Source organism: Gigantopelta aegis, chromosome 1 (assembly GCF_016097555.1).
Source record: "Gigantopelta aegis isolate Gae_Host chromosome 1, Gae_host_genome, whole genome shotgun sequence".
Lineage (NCBI taxonomy): Eukaryota > Metazoa > Mollusca > Gastropoda > Neomphalida > Peltospiridae > Gigantopelta > Gigantopelta aegis.
This window is the reverse complement of record NC_054699.1, coordinates 28,675,805-28,698,029: the sequence shown is the minus strand read 5'-3', so window position 1 is coordinate 28,698,029 and position 22,225 is coordinate 28,675,805. Positions and strand designations below refer to the sequence as shown.

At 34.0% G+C, this 22,225-nt stretch overlaps 1 protein-coding gene across 2 annotated transcripts in view; it reads left to right on the top strand.

Moving 5' to 3' along the window:
- LOC121373375 (amine oxidase [flavin-containing]-like) overlaps positions 1 to 13,346 on the top strand; it is a 42,361-nt gene extending 29,015 nt beyond the window's left edge. For both annotated transcript variants that reach the window (XM_041499998.1, XM_041500007.1), the window contains 5 exons: positions 902 to 1,013; positions 2,952 to 3,049; positions 3,653 to 3,764; positions 6,574 to 6,636; positions 10,961 to 13,346. In XM_041499998.1, the coding sequence (XP_041355932.1) occupies positions 902 to 1,013; positions 2,952 to 3,049; positions 3,653 to 3,764; positions 6,574 to 6,636; positions 10,961 to 11,104 (529 nt within the window). In that variant the 3' untranslated portion in view covers positions 11,105 to 13,346. The remainder of the gene's footprint in view (positions 1 to 901; positions 1,014 to 2,951; positions 3,050 to 3,652; positions 3,765 to 6,573; positions 6,637 to 10,960) is intronic.
- The last annotated feature ends 8,879 nt before the right edge of the window (positions 13,347 to 22,225 follow it).

Genomic DNA, 22,225 nt, shown 5'->3' with positions numbered 1-22,225 from the left:
ACCATCAAAACTGGACTCTCAGAAAACTGGAATTCTATCAAAACTTTATGGTGGGTCTTTTTTTTACAGTTCTTGTTTAAATATCAATACAAAACAAAACCTCTCTAAACCGGTTACCACTTTAAAACAGACTTTGTACTTTTTCCCAATGCTGGGGAAGGAGGACGGGACGTAGCCTAGTGGTAAGGTGCTTGTTCAGTGCGCGGTCGGTATGGGATCGATCCCCGTCAGTGGGCCCATTGGGCTATATCTCGTTCCAGCCAGTGCAGCACGACTCGTATATCAAAGGCTGTGGTATGTACTACCCTGTCTGTAGGATGGTGCATATAAAAGATCCCTTTCTGCGACAACTGGTTTCCTCTCTCAATATCTGCGTGGTCCTTAACCATATGTCTGCAGGGTGCCATATAACCGTAAATAAAATGTGTTGAGTGCATCGTTAAATAAAACATTTCGTTTTTTTCCTAGTGCCTGTGTTTGTGAAACTTTAGAGTCTACATTCGAATCTCCAATGACATTACATGCATACAGTTTGTGTGGCATTAAGTCTCTGACTTTTATTAGTAGTCTAGGGTTGGACGTAGCCCAGTGGTACTTGATGTGCTGTTGGTCTGAGATCGATCCCCGTCGGGTCACCATGACTGGTATACCAAAGGCTGTGGTACTAATGGAAAAATGTAGTGTGTTTCCGTTCTAAGACTATATATGTCAAAATTACCAAATGTTTGACATCCAATAGCCGATGATTAATAAATCAATGTGCTCTAGTGGTGTTGTTAAACAAAACAAACTAACTTTTATTAATAGTCTAGACTGTAACTGTTTTAGGTATGTATGACCAGTAGAGAGAGGTTTCACAGTATTGAATGTTTATAATAAATTAATACATGTCTGCTTTCAGGTTCATACTGGCCGACAAGGCAAGAAAATATTGTGACCTGACTAAGGAGGAACGCAAAAAGAGAATTTCTGAGTTGTATTCTAAGGTCTTTCAAACAGACGAGGCACTGAATGTATGTACATTAAATATATATATTTATTACACACCTGTGTAAGATATTGCTTGTGTCATAACAATCACTCAATATCTAACTAGTGTAATATTGGCATGATGTAGATCGCTTGCTGACCCAAAAAAATCCTAAACCAGCTTGCCTGTCATATCATTTTTATGAAACTTATGAACAGTGTTGGTATCTTGACTCGCTTTCGCTCGTCGGATACCAAAACTGTTCATGAGTTTCATAAAAAAAATGGTATGACAAGCAAGCGGGTTTAGTATTCTATATTTCTATATGTATGTATGTATGTGTGTGTCTATATTTATATTTATATATATATATATATGTATGTATGTATGTATGTATGTATGTATGTATGTATGTATGTATGTATATATATCTATGTATGTGTGTATGTATATATGTATGTATGTATATATATATATATATAGAGAGAGAGAGATATATATATATATATATATATATATATATATATATATATATATATACACACACACACACACACACACACACACACACACGCATACACATACGCACACACATACGCACACACATACACACACACATACACACACATACATACACACACACACATACGCACACATACGCACACATACGCATACACACATACACATACACACACACAACACATACATACACACACACACACACATACACATACACATACACACACATACACACACACACACACACACACACACACACACACACACACACACACACACACACACACACACATACATACATACAGACACACACACACACACACACACAGATACATACATATAAGAAGGGTCCATGGGAATAACCTACAATGTCTCATTTTTGGTATTTTTGAAATAAGTGAATTTGAAAGTTTACAACTTTGTAGTAATCCAATCATTTAATATGTATACCTAAGCAAGCATGTTTTACCAACAACCCTTAATGGCCTACCTTAACTATGCATTTTAATTTCATTGTGTTAATTACTATCACCTTGACATGCACAACCTTTATAACATTGACATCACGGGTTATTCCATTGTATTTTAGGGGCAGGATGTACATGTAGTCTAGTGGTAAAAAAAGAGTTTTTGTTTAACGACACCACTAGAGCACATTGATTTATTAATCATCAGCTATTGGATGTCAAATAGCCCAGTGATAAAGCATTCACTTAATGTGCGGTCGGTCTAGGGTCGATCCCCGTTGGTGGTCCCATTGGGTTTTTTCTCGTTGCAGCCAGTGCACCACAACTGGTATATCAAAGGATGTGGTATGTGATATCCTGTCTGTGGGATGGTGCATATAAAAAATCCCTTGCTACTAATGAAAATATGTAGTGGGTTTCCTTTCTATGACCAGCCTCGGTGGCGTTGTGGTTAGGCCATCGGTCTACAGGCTGGTAGGTACTGGGTTTGGATCCCAGTCGAGGCATGGGATTTTTAATCCAGATACCGACTCCAAACCCTGACTGAGTGCTCCGCAAGGCTCAGTGGGTAGGTGTAAACTACTTGCACCGACCAGTGATCCATAACTGGTTCAACAAAGGCCATGGTTTGTGCTATCCTGCCTGTGGGAAGTGCAAATAAAAGATCCCTTGCTGCTAATTGAAAAGAGTAGCCCATGAAGTGGTGACAGCAGGTTTCCTCTATCAATATCAGTGTGGTCCTTCGCCAAATGTCTGACGCTATATAGCCGTAAATAAAATGTGTCGAGTGTGTTGTTAAATAAAAACATTTCTTCCTTCCCTTTCCACACGATATTAGCTGATTCACTATGAATAATGATACTGGTTAATATATACTTGTAGCCAATACTGGTTAATATATTCTTGTAACCGATACTTGTTAATAAATTATATTCTTGTAGCTGATACTGGTTAATATATTATTGTAGCCAATACCTGTTAATATATTCTTACAGCCGATACACTATGAGGAAATGGACTGGCTAGCAGAGCAGTGGTCTGGTGGATGCTACACCACAATGATGCCTCCTGGATTCCTGACAAAGTTTGGAAGGTAAACATATTTTCACGGTCAATACAAGCCACAACAGTAATCATAGGATTGCAAGCTTGCTACCATTTTGTATCATAATTATGTTATTTTTCAAGTGAACAATTTTCAGGAAGGACATACACTTGATACGGAATGCTGATATGTTTAATATCCTATGTATTACCCAATTTCAATTTAATGTTGTTGTTTGTTTGGTGGGAGTGGGTGGAGGAACTATAATATTCAGCTTTGTAAACATTTGACAGTTTTTGAGCATAATTGTCTAGTGGTATGATGACGAGGTTTTACATCCCACTTTATGTTCCAGTGGAACATAACATTTTGATATTTTTAACCAGATGGATAATAATCAATCTTCCAATGCTACAGGCAGTTTCTTTTTTTCAAATGTATTTTTTTGGTGGAGCACGACCTAACCCTCCTAAATATTTCACTGACCATAGTTTAGATCCCCTGACGGAAGAAACAAAGATAGTGGCCATGCTATATTTAGTCAAAAATTATTCGATAAATGTGAAAATTACAAATTATTGCAGTTTTAACTTTGACATACATGTAGCACCTTTAACTCTATGTGCTAACTGTTTTGTGACTTATTTTCAGAGAAATACGGAAACCGATTGGTCGGTTGTATTTTGCTGGGACAGAGACTGCCACCTATTGGTCAGGTTACATGGAGGGTGCCATCCAGGCCGGAGAGCGTGCTGGAAGGGAGGTAAGTAAGAAACTGAATGCACAGTGCTATGTTAATATGAGTTGTCTTTGTACTTCAGGTATCTCACTACCATTGATTATACATTGCTGACAATTATACAAACATAAAATCAAGTACTGACTAAATTATTAACAGTAGGTGCTATATACTACCTGACATGAAGAGAACAGCCTTTGTGACAGGATTTAAGAAAATTAAATTGATTATTCGCCATCTGCAACTTATTATCCAGACTCCTTGAGACATGGAGTAATGGAGGGGAGGCAACTCTCGTTAAAAATATGTAACGCAGGCACTGTGAACAATGGTCTTGCCTGTAGCTAAGCAGATATGCATCTGTCAGTTTGATATGCCAAAATCAAGAGACAATGTTACCCTTCCAATATTCCATAATCATACTGTCAAGTCTGTTCAGACACCAGTATAATAAAATAAAGAAAAGAGGTACTCTTTTTCATAGAACTAAATCTGTCGCCTACACGTCATTCATTGGCTGAAATAGCTGTGTGATCCCTTAAGGCATATTGATATCTTTCATCGCTGTTTAATTTATTTGTTGTTAGAAATCCTTTGCTGCTAAACATTTTTGTACACATTTTGGTTTTTATATTGTTATTAAATATAAGATACAGTTTGTTGCAGTTTTAATACATGAATTCTTCTTACAATTACTGTTTAGGGGATAACTGTGTTGTATTTGACCATTTGCAAACATTAACTCTGGTTAACTGTTGTATCGCAAATTAAGTTGGGTTTTTTATTGTTTAAATTACAATGTATCGGAATGAACGCAGTGTCGATAAATTTGCCTGGTCACTATGATCATGTTTTTAGTCATCCGCATTTTAAAATAATTATTGTGCAAGCAAATTAAAATATAAATTTTTATGTGTAATAAAACTATTGCTCCTAACTTTTTCAGTTTTTTATTTTATTGTTTTATTAACCACATTGCAAACTAGTATTGCCAATTTGACTTATTCCGAATACAACTATACGCTTAATACAGAAGGTTTCATAATTTCCGTTACTTACTGCCGCATTCCTATCATGCAGTGTTATGCATGTAACATCACACACACGTTTATAAACAGCATTTACGTCATAAAATTTAAAGGAACATGCATTATGCTTAAGAAAAGATCATAAACAGCGTTTACGTCATAAAATTTAAAGGAACATGCATTATGCTTAAGAAAAGATCATAAACAGCGTTTACGTCATAAAATTTAAAGGAACATGCATTATGCTTAAGAAAAGATCATAAACAGCGTTTACGTCATAAAATTTAAAGGAACATGCATTATGCTTAAGAAAAGATCATAAACGGCGTTTACGTCATAAAATTTAAAGGAACATGCATTATGCTTAAGAAAAGATCATAAACGGCGTTTACGTCATAAAATTTAAAGGAACATGCATTATGCTTAAGAAAAGATCATAAACGGCGTTTACGTCATAAAATTTAAAGGAACATGCATTATGCTTAAGAAAAGATCATAAACGGCGTTTACGTCATAAAATTTAAAGGAACATGCATTATGCTTAAGAAAAGATCATAAACGGCGTTTACGTCATAAAATTTAAAGGAACATGTATTATGCTTAAGAAAAGATCATAAACGGCGTTTACGTCATAAAATTTAAAGGAACATGCATTATGCTTAAGAAAAGATCATAAACGGCGTTTACGTCATAAAATTTAAAGGAACATGCATTATGCTTAAGAAAAGATCATAAACGGCGTTTACGTCATAAAATTTAAAGGAACATGCATTATGCTTAAGAAAAGATCATAAACGGCGTTTACGTCATAAAATTTAAAGGAACATGCATTATGCTTAAGAAAAGATCATAATCGGCGTTTACGTCATAAAATTTAAAGGAACATGCATTATGCTTAAGAAAAGATCATAAACGGCGTTTACGTCATAAAATTTAAAGGAACATGCATTATGCTTAAGAAAAGATCATAAACAGCGTTTACGTCATAAAATTTAAAGGAACATGCATTATGCTTAAGAAAAGATCATAAACAGCGTTTACGTCATAAAATTTAAAGGAACATGCATTATGCTTAAGAAAAGATCATAAACAGCGTTTACGTCATAAAATTTAAAAGAACATGCATTATGCTTAAGAAAAGATCATAAACAGCGTTTACGTCATAAAATTTAAAGGAACATGCATTATGCTTAAGAAAAGATCATAAACAGCGTTTACGTCATAAAATTTAAAGGAACATGCATTATGCTTAAGAAAAGATTTTAAAAGTACATACATGCAACTAAGCACAGGGACGTAGCATATGAATATGTAAATAGGCTCCTGGGGAATCCCCCAAATTTCCAACATGTTAATGCTAGTTTCACTTCTGCAAATGAATTTGAATGAATTTGATTAGCCAATCAAATTTTGTGTTATATGCAGAGTAAATTAAATAATAAATTATATTTTAGGATGGCATGTTTTTTTTATTTTACTAAAAAGGAGGTTGTTTCATTTTCCAAAACATCTTCAATTGTTTTTATAATTATCAACATGTCTTTCATATTAGTCTGTGCTCCAAAGCCTGGGTTGTGGGTTTTTCAGGTATTCCTAACATGGTAAGATGCAGAATGCAGAATCATTTTCTAAAACTACATGTATATTGTATACAAAAAAAATTCTTAGCTTGTTTGGGTTTTTTTGTAGGGGTGGGATAAATGTTACAGATATTAAGATATTCTATGTCAGTTTTTCCTTAGTAGCCAGTTAATTACCCAGATATAGTTTAGGAACAAATTGAGTGATTTGTTTTTATTACTTAGATTTTGGCTGAAATGGGGAAGATTCGAAGTGACCAGATATGGCAGGATGAACCGGAGGACAAGGTATGGCATGTTTTTTTTCACCAATTCATCCCTTCTTCCTACTAACGACACCACTAGAGCACATTGATTTATTAATCATCGGCTATTGAATGTCAAACATTTGGTAATTTTGACGTATAGTCTTTTGAGATGAAACCCGCTACATTTTTTCTTTAGCAGGAAGGGATATTTTGTATGCACCATCCCACAGACAGGATAGCACATACATATACCACATCCTTTGATGTATCAGTCATGGTGCACTGGCTACCATGAGAAATAGCCAACGAGGATCGATCCTACACCGATGGTGCATCAGATGAGCGCTTTACCACTGGGCCTGCTCCTAAACAGAGTCGGGACATAGCCCAGTAGTTAAGTCCTTGCCTGATGCACAGTAAGTCTAGGATCGATCCCCGATGATGTAACCATCGGACTATTTCTTGTTCTTGCTATTTCAAGGGGCTGGGACGTAACCCAGTGGTAAAGTGCTCACCTGATGCAAGGTCAGTTTAAGATCGGAACTCCCCAGTCGGTGGGCCCATTAGGTTATTTCTCATTTCAGCCAGTGCCGCGCGACTGATTAATCAAAGGCCATGGTATGTGCTATCCTGTCTGGGATGGTGCATATATAAGAATCTTGTGCTATTGATGGGAAAAATGTAGTGGGTTTCCTGACTAAGACTATGTTAAAATTACCAAATGTTTGACATCCAACAGCTGATAATTAATAAATCAGTGTGCTCTAGTGGTGTCGTTAAACAAAACAAACTTTAACTTTTTACTCTAGCACTATACATTGTGTATATGTCAGAATTACCAAATGTTTGACATCCAACAGCTGATAATTAATAAATCAGTGTGCTCTAGTGGTGTCGTTAAACAAAACAAACTTTAACTTTTTACTCTAGTACTATACATTGTGTATATGTCAGAATTACCAAATGTTTGACATCCAACAGCTGATAATTAATAAATCAGTGTGCTCTAGTGGTGTCGTTAAACAAAACAAACTTTAACTTTTTACTCTAGTACTATACATTGTGTATATGTCAGAATTACCAAATGTTTGACATCCAACAGCTGATAATTAATAAATCAGTGTGCTCTAGTGGTGTCGTTAAACAAAACAAACTTTAACTTTTTACTCTAGTACTATACATTGTGTATATGTCAGAATTACCAAATGTTTGACATCCAATAGTCAGTGATTAACAAATCAATGTGTTCTAGTGGTGCTGTTAAAACAAAGCAAACTTTAAACAGATTACGTTTTGTACAACTCTACTTTCAAACACCATTTAACACTTGTCAATACACATGTGTAGTCACAACTTTTATGTTAGTGTGACATAACTTCAGACATAATTGTCTGTGTGTATATTTTTTTTTTTGCATTGGTAATACAGTGAAACCCCACTTAAACTGGACATCCACTGTACTAATTAAAAAGACCGATTCATAGAGGTCCAGTTTTGTACTGACATTTAAAAATAGACAGTGAAAAATGTCAGGTTTTGAGGGAATTCTGGTTTACTGAGGCACTGGCGTAGGAAGTGGGGGATGGGGGGCAAGGGGGGCATGTGCCTCCCCCCCCCACCCCACTTTTCAGATATTTTGCTTTATATTTGCTTTATAATAGTGTAAAAGTGTGTTAATATAAAAGTGTGCCCCCCCCCCCCTCTTTTTGACACCTTCCTACGCCACTGTGATGGTTTTGAGATGTTTGCATTGTAAATATAAGACACAAAACAATTATCCATAATAGAACAAAATGGGCATGAACTCTGTATTAAAAAATGTCTGATTGTTCTTATGCAACTTATTTTTACACTTTTTAATTTAATTAAAAATGTCTGATTGTTGTTACACAAATATTACTTAATAAAAAAATCTTTGATTGCTTTTTATTTCAATAACTTTGTCTGATTGTTGTTATACAAACTTTCCTTAATTAAAAATCATGACAGTTGTGGTGGCAGTACTTATGTTTGGTGCCACCAGTGGAATAAGATATGCTCACCTTTTTCCACGAGGGTGGGACGTAGACCAGTGGTAAAGGGCTCACTTGATGCACTGTCGGTCTAAGATCAATCCCCATCTGTGGCTCATTGGGCTATTTCTTATTGCACCCAGTGCACCATGACTGGTATATTGAAGGCTGTGGTATGTGCTATCCCATGCATATGGGATGGTATACATGTATATAAAAGATCCCTTGCTACTCACTGAAAAATGTAGCTGGTTTTCTCTCTAAGACTATATGTAAGAATTACTAAATGTTTGGTATCCATTAGCTGATGACTAATAAATCAATGTGCTCTAGTGGTACTATTGAACAAAACAAAGGTTACTCTTTTCTTTTGGCAACACCTTTTGACAATGATTTAGTCGTCACAGCTGTACTTATTCTAATGAAAGAAAGAAAGAAATGTTTTATTTAACGACGCACTCAACACATTTTATTTACGGTTATATGGCGTCAGACATATGGTTAAGGACCACACAGATTTTGAGAGAGGAAACCCGCTGTCGCCACTACATGGGCTACTCTTCCGATTAGCAGCAAGGGATCTTTTATTTGCTTCCCACAGGCAGGATAGCACAAACCATGGCCTTTGTTGAACCAGTTATGGATCACTGGTCGGTGCAAGTGGTTTACACCTACCCATTGAGCCTTGCGGAACACTCACTCAGGGTTTGGAGTCGGTATCTGGATTAAAAATCCCATGCTTCGACTGGGATCCGAACCCAGTACCTACCAGCCTGTAGACCGATGGCCTAACCACGACACCACCGAGGCCGGTTTATTCTAATGACCTCTGTCCTGTGCTGGTTTTTATTCAGTAAACTAGTCTGCTAGTGGCAGTCCTCTATTGAGCATTGCAGTAAGGATGTATTGTTCATAAAGGATCTCCTCAGGAGTGGCTGTCTTTATATATAAATGAGATACTACAGATTAATGGAATCAACCACTATTTTGCCAATTTTAATTCACACTGGATATACAAACACTCTTTTGATTGTTCTGTTAAAAATGGGGGCGGGACGTAGTCCAGTGGTAAAGCGCTCGCTTGGTGTGCTGTCGGCTTGGGATCGATCACTGTCGGTGGGCCCATTGGGCTATTTCTCGTTCCAGCCAGTGCACCACAACTGATATATCAAAGATCATGGTACATGTGTATGTACTATCCTGTCTGGGATCGTGCATACATGTATAAAAGATCCCTTGCTACTAATGAAAAAATGTAGCGGGTTTCCTCTATGACTGTCAAAAATTACCATATGTTTGACATCCAATAGCCGATGATTAATAAATCAATGTGCTCTAGTGGTGTTATTAAACTACTTCTTAAATTATTTTTTTATTATATAAAATGTTTCAACATAATATATATTGTTATACCAATTTTCTTTTATTAAAATGTTTTGATTGCTTTCCTTTAATAACTCAGTATTCAAAATGTCTGATTGTTACACAAAATGTATTTCATTAAACTCTTTCATTGTTTTTCTTTAAAGGGGCATACCCTAGTTTTTAAACACTAAGACATATTTTTGACTATTAGAGCCGTTTATGATAGCTGAAATCATATTTTACTTAGATTTTATTGTTTAGATTATCCATTTCCGTACATTTGAAGTGTTTTTGGTCATCTCAGTGTTTTTAATATCACAAAATGCATCTCTCATATTTTTTAAAACGCACATGCGTCTGAGAGGTAACAGTTATCGAGTTGAGTTTTCATCTATTTTTAGAGCGTATTTCACCATTTGAAAGCCACAGACTCATGTTTCACTCAATTGTAACTTTATCCAAATGTGTTACAGGTTTGTAGATACATGTAACTAAACTTAGTGTTAATTTTCATGGGCTGAAACTAAGGTCTGTCACTTTAAGGGACATTCCTGAGTTTGCTGCAATGTTTAAGTTGTTATCGACTAACAGAGACTTGTTAACGATTGTAATTACATATCAAATATATTTTTCTGCATAAAATATTAGCGGCTGTATATTAAACGTGTTTCTGATCGTTCTAACATTTGTACTAGGTTAAATTTCATTTTATTTCCAAACATATAATTTTATTCGTACGTACAAAATTATTTGAAGACAAAATCCTTTTTAGCTTCTTACAAATATTAAGAATACCAGAAACGCATTGAATATACAGACACTGATATTCTAAACCAGAAAATATATTTATTATGTAACTTTAATCGTAGAATTATTTTATTAGTCGGAACATCTTACAATACAGCAAACTAAGGAATGTCCCTTTAATACCCCTGTTTTGAAAAGGTCTGAGTTTTTGTTAAACACATGTTTTTCTTTGTTTTTCAGGAGATTCTTCCACATCCGTTTGAGACAAGTTTCTGGGAGAGACACGCCCCATCTGTCCCTGTTTTCCTCTGTCTCACCACCACCGCCCTGCTGGTAGGGGGAGGTGTGGCCGGTACTCTTGTGTATCACAAATATTTTCGCTGAACGCAAAACAGTTTTTTTTTTTTTCATTTGACACTGATGACTAAAATTTATTTTTACTTTTGTAACAGATGAAACTGATCATTGTAAGCTTTTTTAAAGACGTTTATTGGAGAAAGTAAGACTGTTATGATGTTTGTTATAAATGTCATGTAGCTCGGTTCGTGTAGTTGGACTCTGATTAAGGGAGTCGATTTTTACTTTTTCTAAAAGATGAGGCTAACTATTGTAATCCTTTTCAAGAATATTTTAAAGACAAAAGATAATTTTAGAACATTTGTTAGAATGTGATGTAGCTCAGTACTAGAGCTTCCCACCACCCCCATCCCCATCAGTGGACTTGCTAAGATAGTTTCCATTCCATGTGCTCACAACTGGCATGTTAAAAGATGTGGTAGGCAGAGCAGCACTCTTTTTACATGGTCATATACCACTAAGGTTTCAAGCATGTCTGTCCCAGGTCCAGTCTCTAGATAGCCAGTGGCCTGATCTGGGACAGACCGTGGTAGGCAAAAAGAAAAAGACATTTTACTGCAGGTCAGAAGGATCTTTTGTGGTAGCAATGTATTCATTATCTAGGTCAGTGGTCATATAATAACCATATGCTGAATGTTTTGATATCTGCTGAGTTAGTAATGGGCTAGTATGTTATTTGTCAGTGATGTGAAAATCTTGAAGCTAGATATTTTTTTGCAGTTATGTCAAATGCTATTTTAATTGAAACGGCTTTGTTAAAGGTGTGATGTGAATGTTGCATAATAGAGGCTTTTCAGCAAAATTATTTTATTAACTTTTGCTTGGAAGTGTAAACATTATACATGTATGTATCTTCAACTATATTCCTATAAAATATTACAATCAAATAATTATTTTACTAGTAGAAAAACGTATTTTAACTGGAGAATCTTTGAAGGATGACAGACAGAATTGATTATGTTCATTGGAAGCAAACACGTTATGATGTTGCCAACAAGTTTGCTGGCTTTTTGCTACTCATCTGTCTGTGGGGGCTTTATCTTGCTACCAGCAATCAACTTGTCAGATTTTGTCGATTTGCCAGGTTCATGTGACTTGTTACGATGTGATGTTTGTATAGCATACTAGCACACATTACAATTTTGATAGTCCCAAGTTATATAATTTGTAAAGATTATAATTGTTTGGCTTTTTTTTAGCAATATACATGTAGGCATCGAAATAAGTCGAGAACAAGTCGTTCGAGTTACCAGCTGTCAATAAAGTCAAAAACAGTACTTTGTTCTCGACAAAATCTTATTAAGCCAAAACTACACCACCTAAATTTGGATCATTTGTGTTACTCGAATATAAAATACACATTTACGTACAAGTAGCAGTTGCCAGAATGAGGCAATGTACGGTTTATACTATATTATTAACGTTCACTCTGTAACGCAACTAAATCACAAAAATAGACATCATATTTCATATGCAACTTAAATTTCTATGTTTAAAGAAGCGGAATACATATTGTCACTTTTGTTGTAAATCAAAAAGGGGCGTGGTTTATTACACCAGCATAACATTTTGGCACTAATACTGGAAGTCTATCTTAATTTATTTATTTTTCATCTGGGGGGGGGGGGGGGGTCCCTAATGAAATACGTAGTAATTCAATGAATACAGGCATGCATACAGGATTATCCCATCATTATGTGGACTGTGGTGCTTTAAGGAAGGAATACATAGACAATCTGGACCATCACATACATCGTCCAAAATATTAGTGTTCCCATTATTTGATTTTAGTACCACCACCCTAGTTTCATTCAGGGGATGTGTACAAATGATAAAATAATGAGAAAGCTTCTGCAGCTCTCCGTCTCAGGTCCAACTAGAAATAGCACCCCTACAGAATCTGGAGCTTGGACTAAGTAGAAAAACAGTGATGTGAATGAGTAAAAACATTGATCAGTGTGTCTCTGAATGGAGTTTTTAGTAATAACAATGGAAATTGTAAACTTGATAAATGTTGGGGTTTTGAGGGGTGGGTTTAGACAATATTTACTGAAATAAATGAAGTGGATCGACAAACAGGCGGAAGGCCTGTATAAATACCTGCCCCCCCCCCCTCCCCCCCCCACAAGATGATGTTGCATATAAACTGCATGCATTTGAATGAATGAATGAATGAATGAATGAATGTTTAACGACACCCCAGCACGAAAAATACATCGGCTATTGGGTGTCAAACTATGGTAATGCAAATAAATAAAGTGATGATCAACATCAACATAAAAATTCAAGGTTTAAACAAAAACAGTGTAAAGAACTGTGCAAAAATACAAATACAAATATTACAGAATTTTACGGACACCGAATTTTACTCTAAACTTCAATTTGTGCTGTATTGGCCATTCTCAAAGAGAATGTTACACCCCTGCACCACGGTGAGGTTACAGCACGCGCAGAGGCATTTGAATGAATGATAAACGTGATAAACGTGACATAAATATCATTTTAGCCATTACATACATGTACAAACTACAAATACTAGGTTCGGTTTAAACATATAGTGCACATATTTAGTTCCAGGCTAACAACTTGTGCACATATACATACATGTATATACACACTGGCCTAGGAAGCAGGATGGCATGTCCCCACCCCCCACCCCTCCATATGTGTGTGTGTGCGTGCGCGCCCACCCCCTACACACATACACAAACACTTTTTGGCACCTTCAGACATCACTCGTACATAAGATACATATGAAGAGTTTAGGCGCAAAATGCGATATATCCATTTTTCATTTCCAGTAAAAGTGACGTTTTAATTGGCATATATCGCATTTTGATTTTTAAAAAACGGGATTTACCCAATACAATTTCATAAGGATCAGTCGCGTTTTGCGGCACATCAGTGGGCCTACGATTAGCCCTTACTGACAGACAATAATGGCTTTAACTAAAAACTAGAAAGAAAATGGTTTATATCGTGTTTTGCATCTGAACTCTTCATATATAAATTATACATGATAAATGTGTCACAAAACATGTATGTATGATAAGCCTGCTTATTTCGATGCCTACAATATAACCTAGATTTCCTTGTTTCGTTTCTTCTGTACACATGTTTTCAGGGCTAGCTCTGCCACTCGCCAAATTTGCCAGTTGCGAATTTTAGAAATAAGTGGCAAATTTCATTTTTATTTGACGAAAAAAATTCATGTAATAACTGGTGTTTTGTTGGAAAATAAGTCTGGGTTTTGCATTTTTTAAGATAATTTGGTGAAATGTTTTCCTCACCCAGAGCTAGCCCTGGTTTTGATTATATTTTATTGATTTTAATTGTACAGGAATCGTAATCATTGAAAATTGTAATTTAAACGACCATGTACTTTTTTCTTTCTACAGTTACTTTTGTTTCTGTGTATTTTGATAGGTTTTGGTAGATGAATGATTAAATTGTAATTTTGTAATGTGTAAATCAATTACCTTGAACGATTTTAAGTTTTGATTGTTCACATTTTCCTGTTTTGTTTTTATTTGTATCTGTGTCTATTTATTTTTTACTTTTTATTATTCACATTTTCCTGTTTAGTTTTTGTGTTATATCTCTGTTTATTTATTTTGACAGGTTTTTTTTTAAAATAAATATTTACTAAAATTATACTTTATAAAATCTAAACAAAAATCTTTTAAAGTTTATTGTTAAAAAAATTATAATGTATCATCTGTTGTTTATAAATATTTTGACAGATTTTGATAGATATTTAATAAAACTGTACTTTTATAATGTCTAAAGAAAAATCTTTGGAAGATTATCTAAGTTTCAATAATTTACATTTTATCTTGTGTATCTAAATAGTTTATATAAGTAATGTCTCCGTTTAAAACCACAAGTTTAAAATCTCAACGTTTCATCAATTAAATGTAGACATCGTCAGGAGAAAACTAAACATGAGTTTAGCATTTAAAACCAGTAGGATAAAAACAGTTCAAGTGAAACGCTGGAGTTAAAAGATTAATCACATCTCAAGATAAAATGACTGGAAGAACTGACAAAAAAAGGATATGAAAACAGTTCAGATAAAAAAAAAAAATTCTAAATATTTTGAATGTTTATTTTTCACAGATATTTGTTATATTGTACTTCTATAAATTCAAAGCAAAAATTTGTTGATAATTATTTAAGTTGTTATCATCCCATTTTGTTGTGAATTGTTACTACGGTATCTAAATCTTTGAACAGTTTCTGATAGATATTTGATGAAATTGTTTTGTTTTTATGCAGGTTACATATTGAAAACACACCACACAATTTTCAGTTGTTATTAGTAATAACTTATTACTATCTTGAGTGTTGTTTATTTTCTACCGGAATACATACAGTTATATAAAATGTTGTTATTACTATCTGTGTGAAGTTACTATCAAAGACACAATAACCCTAACCCTTGTATACAATTTTGAGTATTATTTATTTCCTACCAGAATACATACAGTTATATAAAATGTTGTTATTACTATCTTGTGTGAAGTTAATATCAAAGAGTCAATAACCATTAAACCTAACCCTTGTATACCATTTTAAGCATTATTTATTTCCTACCAGAATACATACATGTAGTTATATAAAACGTTGTTATTACTATCTTGTGTGAAGTTACTAACAAAAAGTCAATAAACCTAACCCTTGTATACCATTTTAAGCATTATTTATTTCCTACCAGAATACATACATGTAGTTATATAAAACGTTGTTATTACTATCTTGTGTGAAGTTACTAACAAAAAGTCAATAAACCTAACCCTTGTATACCATTTTAAGCATTATTTATTTCCTACCAGAATACATACATGTAGTTATATAAAACGTTGTTATTACTATCTTGTGTGAAGTTACTAACAAAAAGTCAATAAACCTAACCCTTGTATACCATTTTAAGCATTATTTATTTCCTACCAGAATACATACATGTAGTTATATAAAACGTTGTTATTACTATCTTGTGTGAAGTTACTAACAAAAAGTCAATAAACCTAACCCTTGTATACCATTTTAAGCATTATTTATTTCCTACCAGAATACATACATGTAGTTATATAAAACGTTGTTATTACTATCTTGTGTGAAGTTACTAACAAAAAGTCAATAACCTAACCCTTGTATACCATTTTAAGCATTATTTATTTCCTACCAGAATACATACATGTAGTTATATAAAACGTTGTTATTACTATCTTGTGTGAAGTTACTAACAAAAAGTCAATAACCCTAACCCTTGTATACAATTTTAAGCATTATTTATTTTCTACCAGAATACATACATGTAGTTATATAAAACGTTGTTATTACTATCTTGTGTGAAGTTACTAACAAAAAGTCAATAACCCTAACCCTTGTATACCATTTTAAGCATTATTTATTTCCTACCAGAATACATACATGTAGTTATATAAAACGTTGTTATTACTATCTTGTGTGAAGTTACTAACAAAAAGTCAATAACCCTAACCCTTGTATACCATTTTAAGCATTATTTATTTCCTACCAGAATACATACATGTAGTTATATAAAACGTTGTTATTACTATCTTGTGTGAAGTTACTAACAAAAAGTCAATAACCCTAACCCTTGTATACCATTTTAAGCATTATTTATTTCCTACCAGAATACATACATGTAGTTATATAAAACGTTGTTATTACTATCTTGTGTGAAGTTACTAACAAAAAGTCAATAACCCTAACCCTTGTATACCATTTTAAGCATTATTTATTTCCTACCAGAATACATACATGTAGTTATATAAAACGTTGTTATTACTATCTTGTGTGAAGTTACTAACAAAAAGTCAATAACCCTAACCCTTGTATATAATTTTAAGCATTATTTATTTTCTACCAGAATACATACATGTAGTTATATAAAACGTTGTTATTACTATCTTGTGTGAAGTTACTAACAAAAAGTCAATAACCCTAACCCTTGTATACAATTTTAAGCATTATTTATTTTCTACCAGAATACATACATGTAGTTATATAAAACGTTGTTATTACTATCTTGTGTGAAGTTACTAACAAAAAGTCAATAACCCTAACCCTTGTATACAATTTTAAGCATTATTTATTTTCTACCAGAATACATACATGTAGTTATATAAAACGTTGTTATTACTATCTTGTGTGAAGTTACTATCAAAGACACAATGACCCTATACATACAGTTATATATAAATCAGTTTTATGTATTATTATTTTCTTCATTTCTTTGCCCCGTTTATAGCTACAGATTGACTGGTGCGTTTTTAGTGGAGTCCGGTATACTTTAATGAGTACAATATACAGATTAAAGCTAACAAAGTGTGAATTTATGCCACAATTATGGTTGTCAGGGACGTACCTAGCCCCTAAAATAATGGGGGGGGGGGGGGGGGGGGGGGGGGAGTACAACAATCATGGGGTGGTAAAATGTTTTCTTGATGTGCGGTCAGTCTGGGATAGATCCTGTTGGTGGGCCCATTGGGCTATTTCTCGTTCCATCCAGTGCACTACAACAGGTACAGCAAAGGCCGTGGTATGTGCTATCCTGTCGGAGATAGTGCATATAAAAAAATCCCTTGCTACCAATGAAAAATGTAGTGGCTTTCCTCTTAAGACATATGTTAAAATTACCAAATGTTTGACATCCCATATTAGTTGATGATTAACAGATCAATGTGTTCTAGTGGTGTCGTTAAACAAAACAACCTTTCATTTTTAACATGTGGTTGTTCAGTTATTTCATACCTTTATGTAGGTGGAATGGGTTACTATAAAGATAAATGTATGTTTACAAAACGTTATGGTGGAGGGAGATGTTAGTCAAACATCTTCGAAACAGTTGGTTTATTTGTAATTATAAAACAGTGAAGTCAATTATTGCTGTTTTGTTCTTTACTTCTTTATCATAAGGAGCAGCATAGTCGTTTTTTTGCTCGCTTGAAGTGCATGCATCGCAGGATCGAACCACCTCAGTGGACCCATTCAAATGTGAGAAAGTGCATATAAAAGATCCCTTGCTGCATTAGGAAAATGACTACAAGTCAGAATAACCATATGTCTGACACCCAATAGCCAATGATAAATTAATCAATGTGCTCCAGTGGTGTCGTTAAACAAAAGAAACTTTCTTTACCATGAAGATAAGTTACGGTGGAGGGAGATGTTAGTCGAGTGTCTTCAAAACAGTTGGTTTTAATTGTAATTACAAAAGAAAAGTGAAGTCAGTTATTGCTATTTTGTTCTTTACTACGTGATTTTTAAAAATTATTATTACCAAACAAACCTAAATTATATACATAAAATCCAATAATATTGATCGAATTGTATTATATTGTCAAGAAAAATTGTTGGGTGATAAATGTTATGTAAATTTAGAGGAGAGAGTCTTCGCGTTACAAAACGTTTACTTGGGACGAGGGGTGTGTGAAAATATGCCACATTTTGTGTTGTTATTTTTAATGGCACCTACATGTATAGGGTCTTTTTTTTAGGGAGACAAAAAGATAATTTTTGAACTAAAAACGACATTGTATATGGTCTTTTTTTTTAGGAAGATGAAAAGATAACTTTTGAACTAAAAAACAAATTGTTTTATATTTATGTCTGTGTTTGTGGATGTGTTAATAAAAACATTATTTCACTTTGAGTTTACGCCCCCCCCCCCCCCCCCCCCCCCCCCTTTATGCAAATGGGCTATTTCTTGTGCATTGACAGGTAATGGTTTTGTCCTGTTTGCTATGGTGGCCATACGTTGATAAAATACTAGGTTGTGCCGTAAAAAGGGTCTATTTGTCTTGTCATTACAAAGTAAACAACGAGATATAGTTATTACTTTTTCAGGAAATGACAGTACCAACTTTTACATTCAGCTCAATGTTATAATGTCAGTTTTATCTCCATTTCTCACAAACTAAAAGTCCTAGATCAATTTAAACTTGGTTATATATGCACCTAAGGATGTTCCCCGCATTGCAAGTGAAATAAATAAGACATGCATTGAGCTGATTATCTATGGGTGCAACTGTCAGTGACATCAAATATGTTTATTGTAGGTGACACAATATTATTTAATTCTGCGCAATTCTTGATAACGTGAAAAAGGCACCTTTAATTTTTTTTTTTTTTTTTTTTTTTTTTTTTTTTTTTTTTTTTTTTTTTTTTTTTTCTTTCTTATTTTTTTTTCTACATACATGTACGTGTATTGTCTGTGTCTGTAGTTCAGAATATCTTTATTCATATCAAAATAATACTATCCACTAGCAAATTATATACATATCCGACCACAACCTTTCTTGTTGATGTTCTCTGTTATCCATTTCAGTGCCGATGTATTTTTCGTGCTGGGGTGTCGTTAAACATTCATTCATTCCATTTCAGTGCTCCATATTGTTTTAAACACCTGCAACTATTTCATTCGCCACTAAATAAATAAAGTAATTTACACTTTGCTCATATGAGCAAAGTGTACATTACTTTGATTGGCAATCTGATGTCCTGATTGCGTTTCCCTGTGTTGTAATGCCGTTGAAAGTTGCCACTGTGAATACTAGTATGAATATAGCCATTATTCTGATGTCAGCTTTTACTGCTTGAAATTTAATCATTTATTGTCTCATGGTGTTGTGAGCATTATGTGAATGTTTGGTATAATCAAGTGCAATAAATACATAAATATATAAAAATAAATAAGTAAATAAATAAAGAGAACAAATATATGTGAATAATGTATGTACCATTTATGGATGATTATAGTGATGATTGTAATGTCTGGTTTTACTGTTTAAAATTGGATGATTTATTATATTGTGTTTGTGAGCAATAAATAAATAAATAAATAAAATTATCTCATTAAATATATTCTGCATAATACAGAGTCGAATGGGCATTTGGCAAAGCAGTGGTTGACCCTATGGATCTCTATCTAGTGCTTCGTCCAGAGGAAGGCTGCCACTCCCGGGGAGATCATCCACTGGGAAAAAAACATTCTTTCTACATTGCCAAAAGAGGACTGCCACTCTGTTTATTTTTGTTTTGTTTATCTTAAACATTAATTTCTCCTGTAAAAATAATAAAGTTTTATGTGTACTGTGCTAGGATTACACGATCCAAAAGAGGACTGCCACTGGGTTTTCTTCTTCTTTATCTTAAAGATATACAGTTCACTATTAGAGCCATTTATTATTACTGAAATCAAACATCACTTGTATTTTATTGTTTAGATTATCTATTTCCATACAACCAAAGTGTTTCTGGTCATCATGGTATTTCCAATACCACAAAAACATTTTTAAAAACCAGGACAGAATTTAACCTTTCTAAACCGGATCCATCCTAATACCAGACATTTGTCTTGTTCCCACAATATATTATTGTTTTATGTGCATGCTTGTATATAGATAAGTTTGGTTATACCCACTGAGTATATTTGTTTAAATAATGGACCATATATTTAGATATTTGTTATGATACCTTAGACTGTATCAAAGTCTTCTGTTTTACACTAGTCACTGCTTGGTCATTGTTCACGATATTTACAGAAGTGTATTGTTTGTCATGTTAGCAATGTTTAGTTGAAATATATATTTTTTATAGTGACAAATAATGCCTCAACTAAGTTAGTCTGTTGAAAATATTTCCGTCTGTTTTATTTCAGAACTTCTCTTTAGCCGTTGCAGAACGGCCTGAGAGTAATAAAGTTGTGTTCTGTTCCACAACACTTTGCTTAGTGTTGGTTTGTAGGTTTTTCCTTTTTTATTGGGTTTTTTGGGGGGGTTTTTCATTTTATTCTGTGTGTGTTGGTTTTTTCGTTGTTTTATTTTGATTTATTTGATTTTACTTTTGATTAATTTTATTTTACTTTTTTGTTTGTTTTCTGTGCATCTGTTTTTGGGGGTGTTTTTGGGTTGTTGCTGGGTTTTTTGAGGGGGGGGGGGGGCGTGATGTGGGTAATTATTCATACTAATATTACTTTAAAATTTTTGTTTTTGGGAAGGTGACTTATTTTGATTTATTATATTATTTATTTATTGTTATTTCATTTATTTTTGTATTATTATTATTTGTGGGGAGTGGGATAATTATTACTTTAACAGTTTTGTTTTTAGGAAGTTGACTAGTTATATAAAAGTCCATCTCGAGTATTCAAATGTACATTAAGTTGCATGTCCTTCCAACTGCTTGTAGAGGACTGTCGTGTCCTAAAACTATAATTTCACCATGTGATAATTCAGCATTTTAATTTTAAATTTATTTTAATTAATGATGCTATATAGTCATGCTTTTTTTTTTACATGTTACAGAGTGTAGAATGTTTCCATCTAGAGTTTTTACATGTTCAATTATTGTACTGATTGATAATGTTGAAATATTTTCTACTCCGGACTATATTATGGAATAAAATGTATGTTCTGTCGTCCGAGTTTTGATTTTTTTTTTCTTTCAGTTTAATTAATGTGATAAATTATGTAATGTGCACTAGTGGTTCCATTAAACTTAGCAAAAATATACGTATTAAAGTTGGTTTGTTTTAAGAACACTACTACAGCACATTGTTTTATTAATCGTCGGAAAATGGATTGTCATTTTGACAAATAGCCTTAGAGAGGAAACCCGCTAGTACCTAGGGATCTTTTATATGCACCATCCCACAGACAGTATAGCATATATCACGTCTTTTGATATACCAGTCGTTTTGTACTGGCTGGAACGAGAAGTAGCTCGATGGGTGCACCGAAGGGGATCGATCTTGGACTGGCAGCACATCAGGCGAGCATTTTACCACTGTGCTATGACACTTGTGAAAAGAGAAAATATCCAGTGTCAGTGGCCCCCATCTTCTAGCCGTAGTTTACAACGTGCTGACGTGTTTCCATCTATTTATTTTTAGTTCAATGGCAGCTTGCGGGAGAGCGTCACATTCGGGTCGCTGTAACAACAGCTTTTGCGACGGAAAGCTGCGCGTAGCAGTCTCTTTAGACCAACGGTCAAAATCGTCGGTTACTAAAAATATTTTATTAAAAAATATGCACACGAAGTACATATGCGTACAAAACAAAGGTGGGGGTGGTGTCATTCGATTGGAACCATGGATATTGTAATGAATATAGCATTATG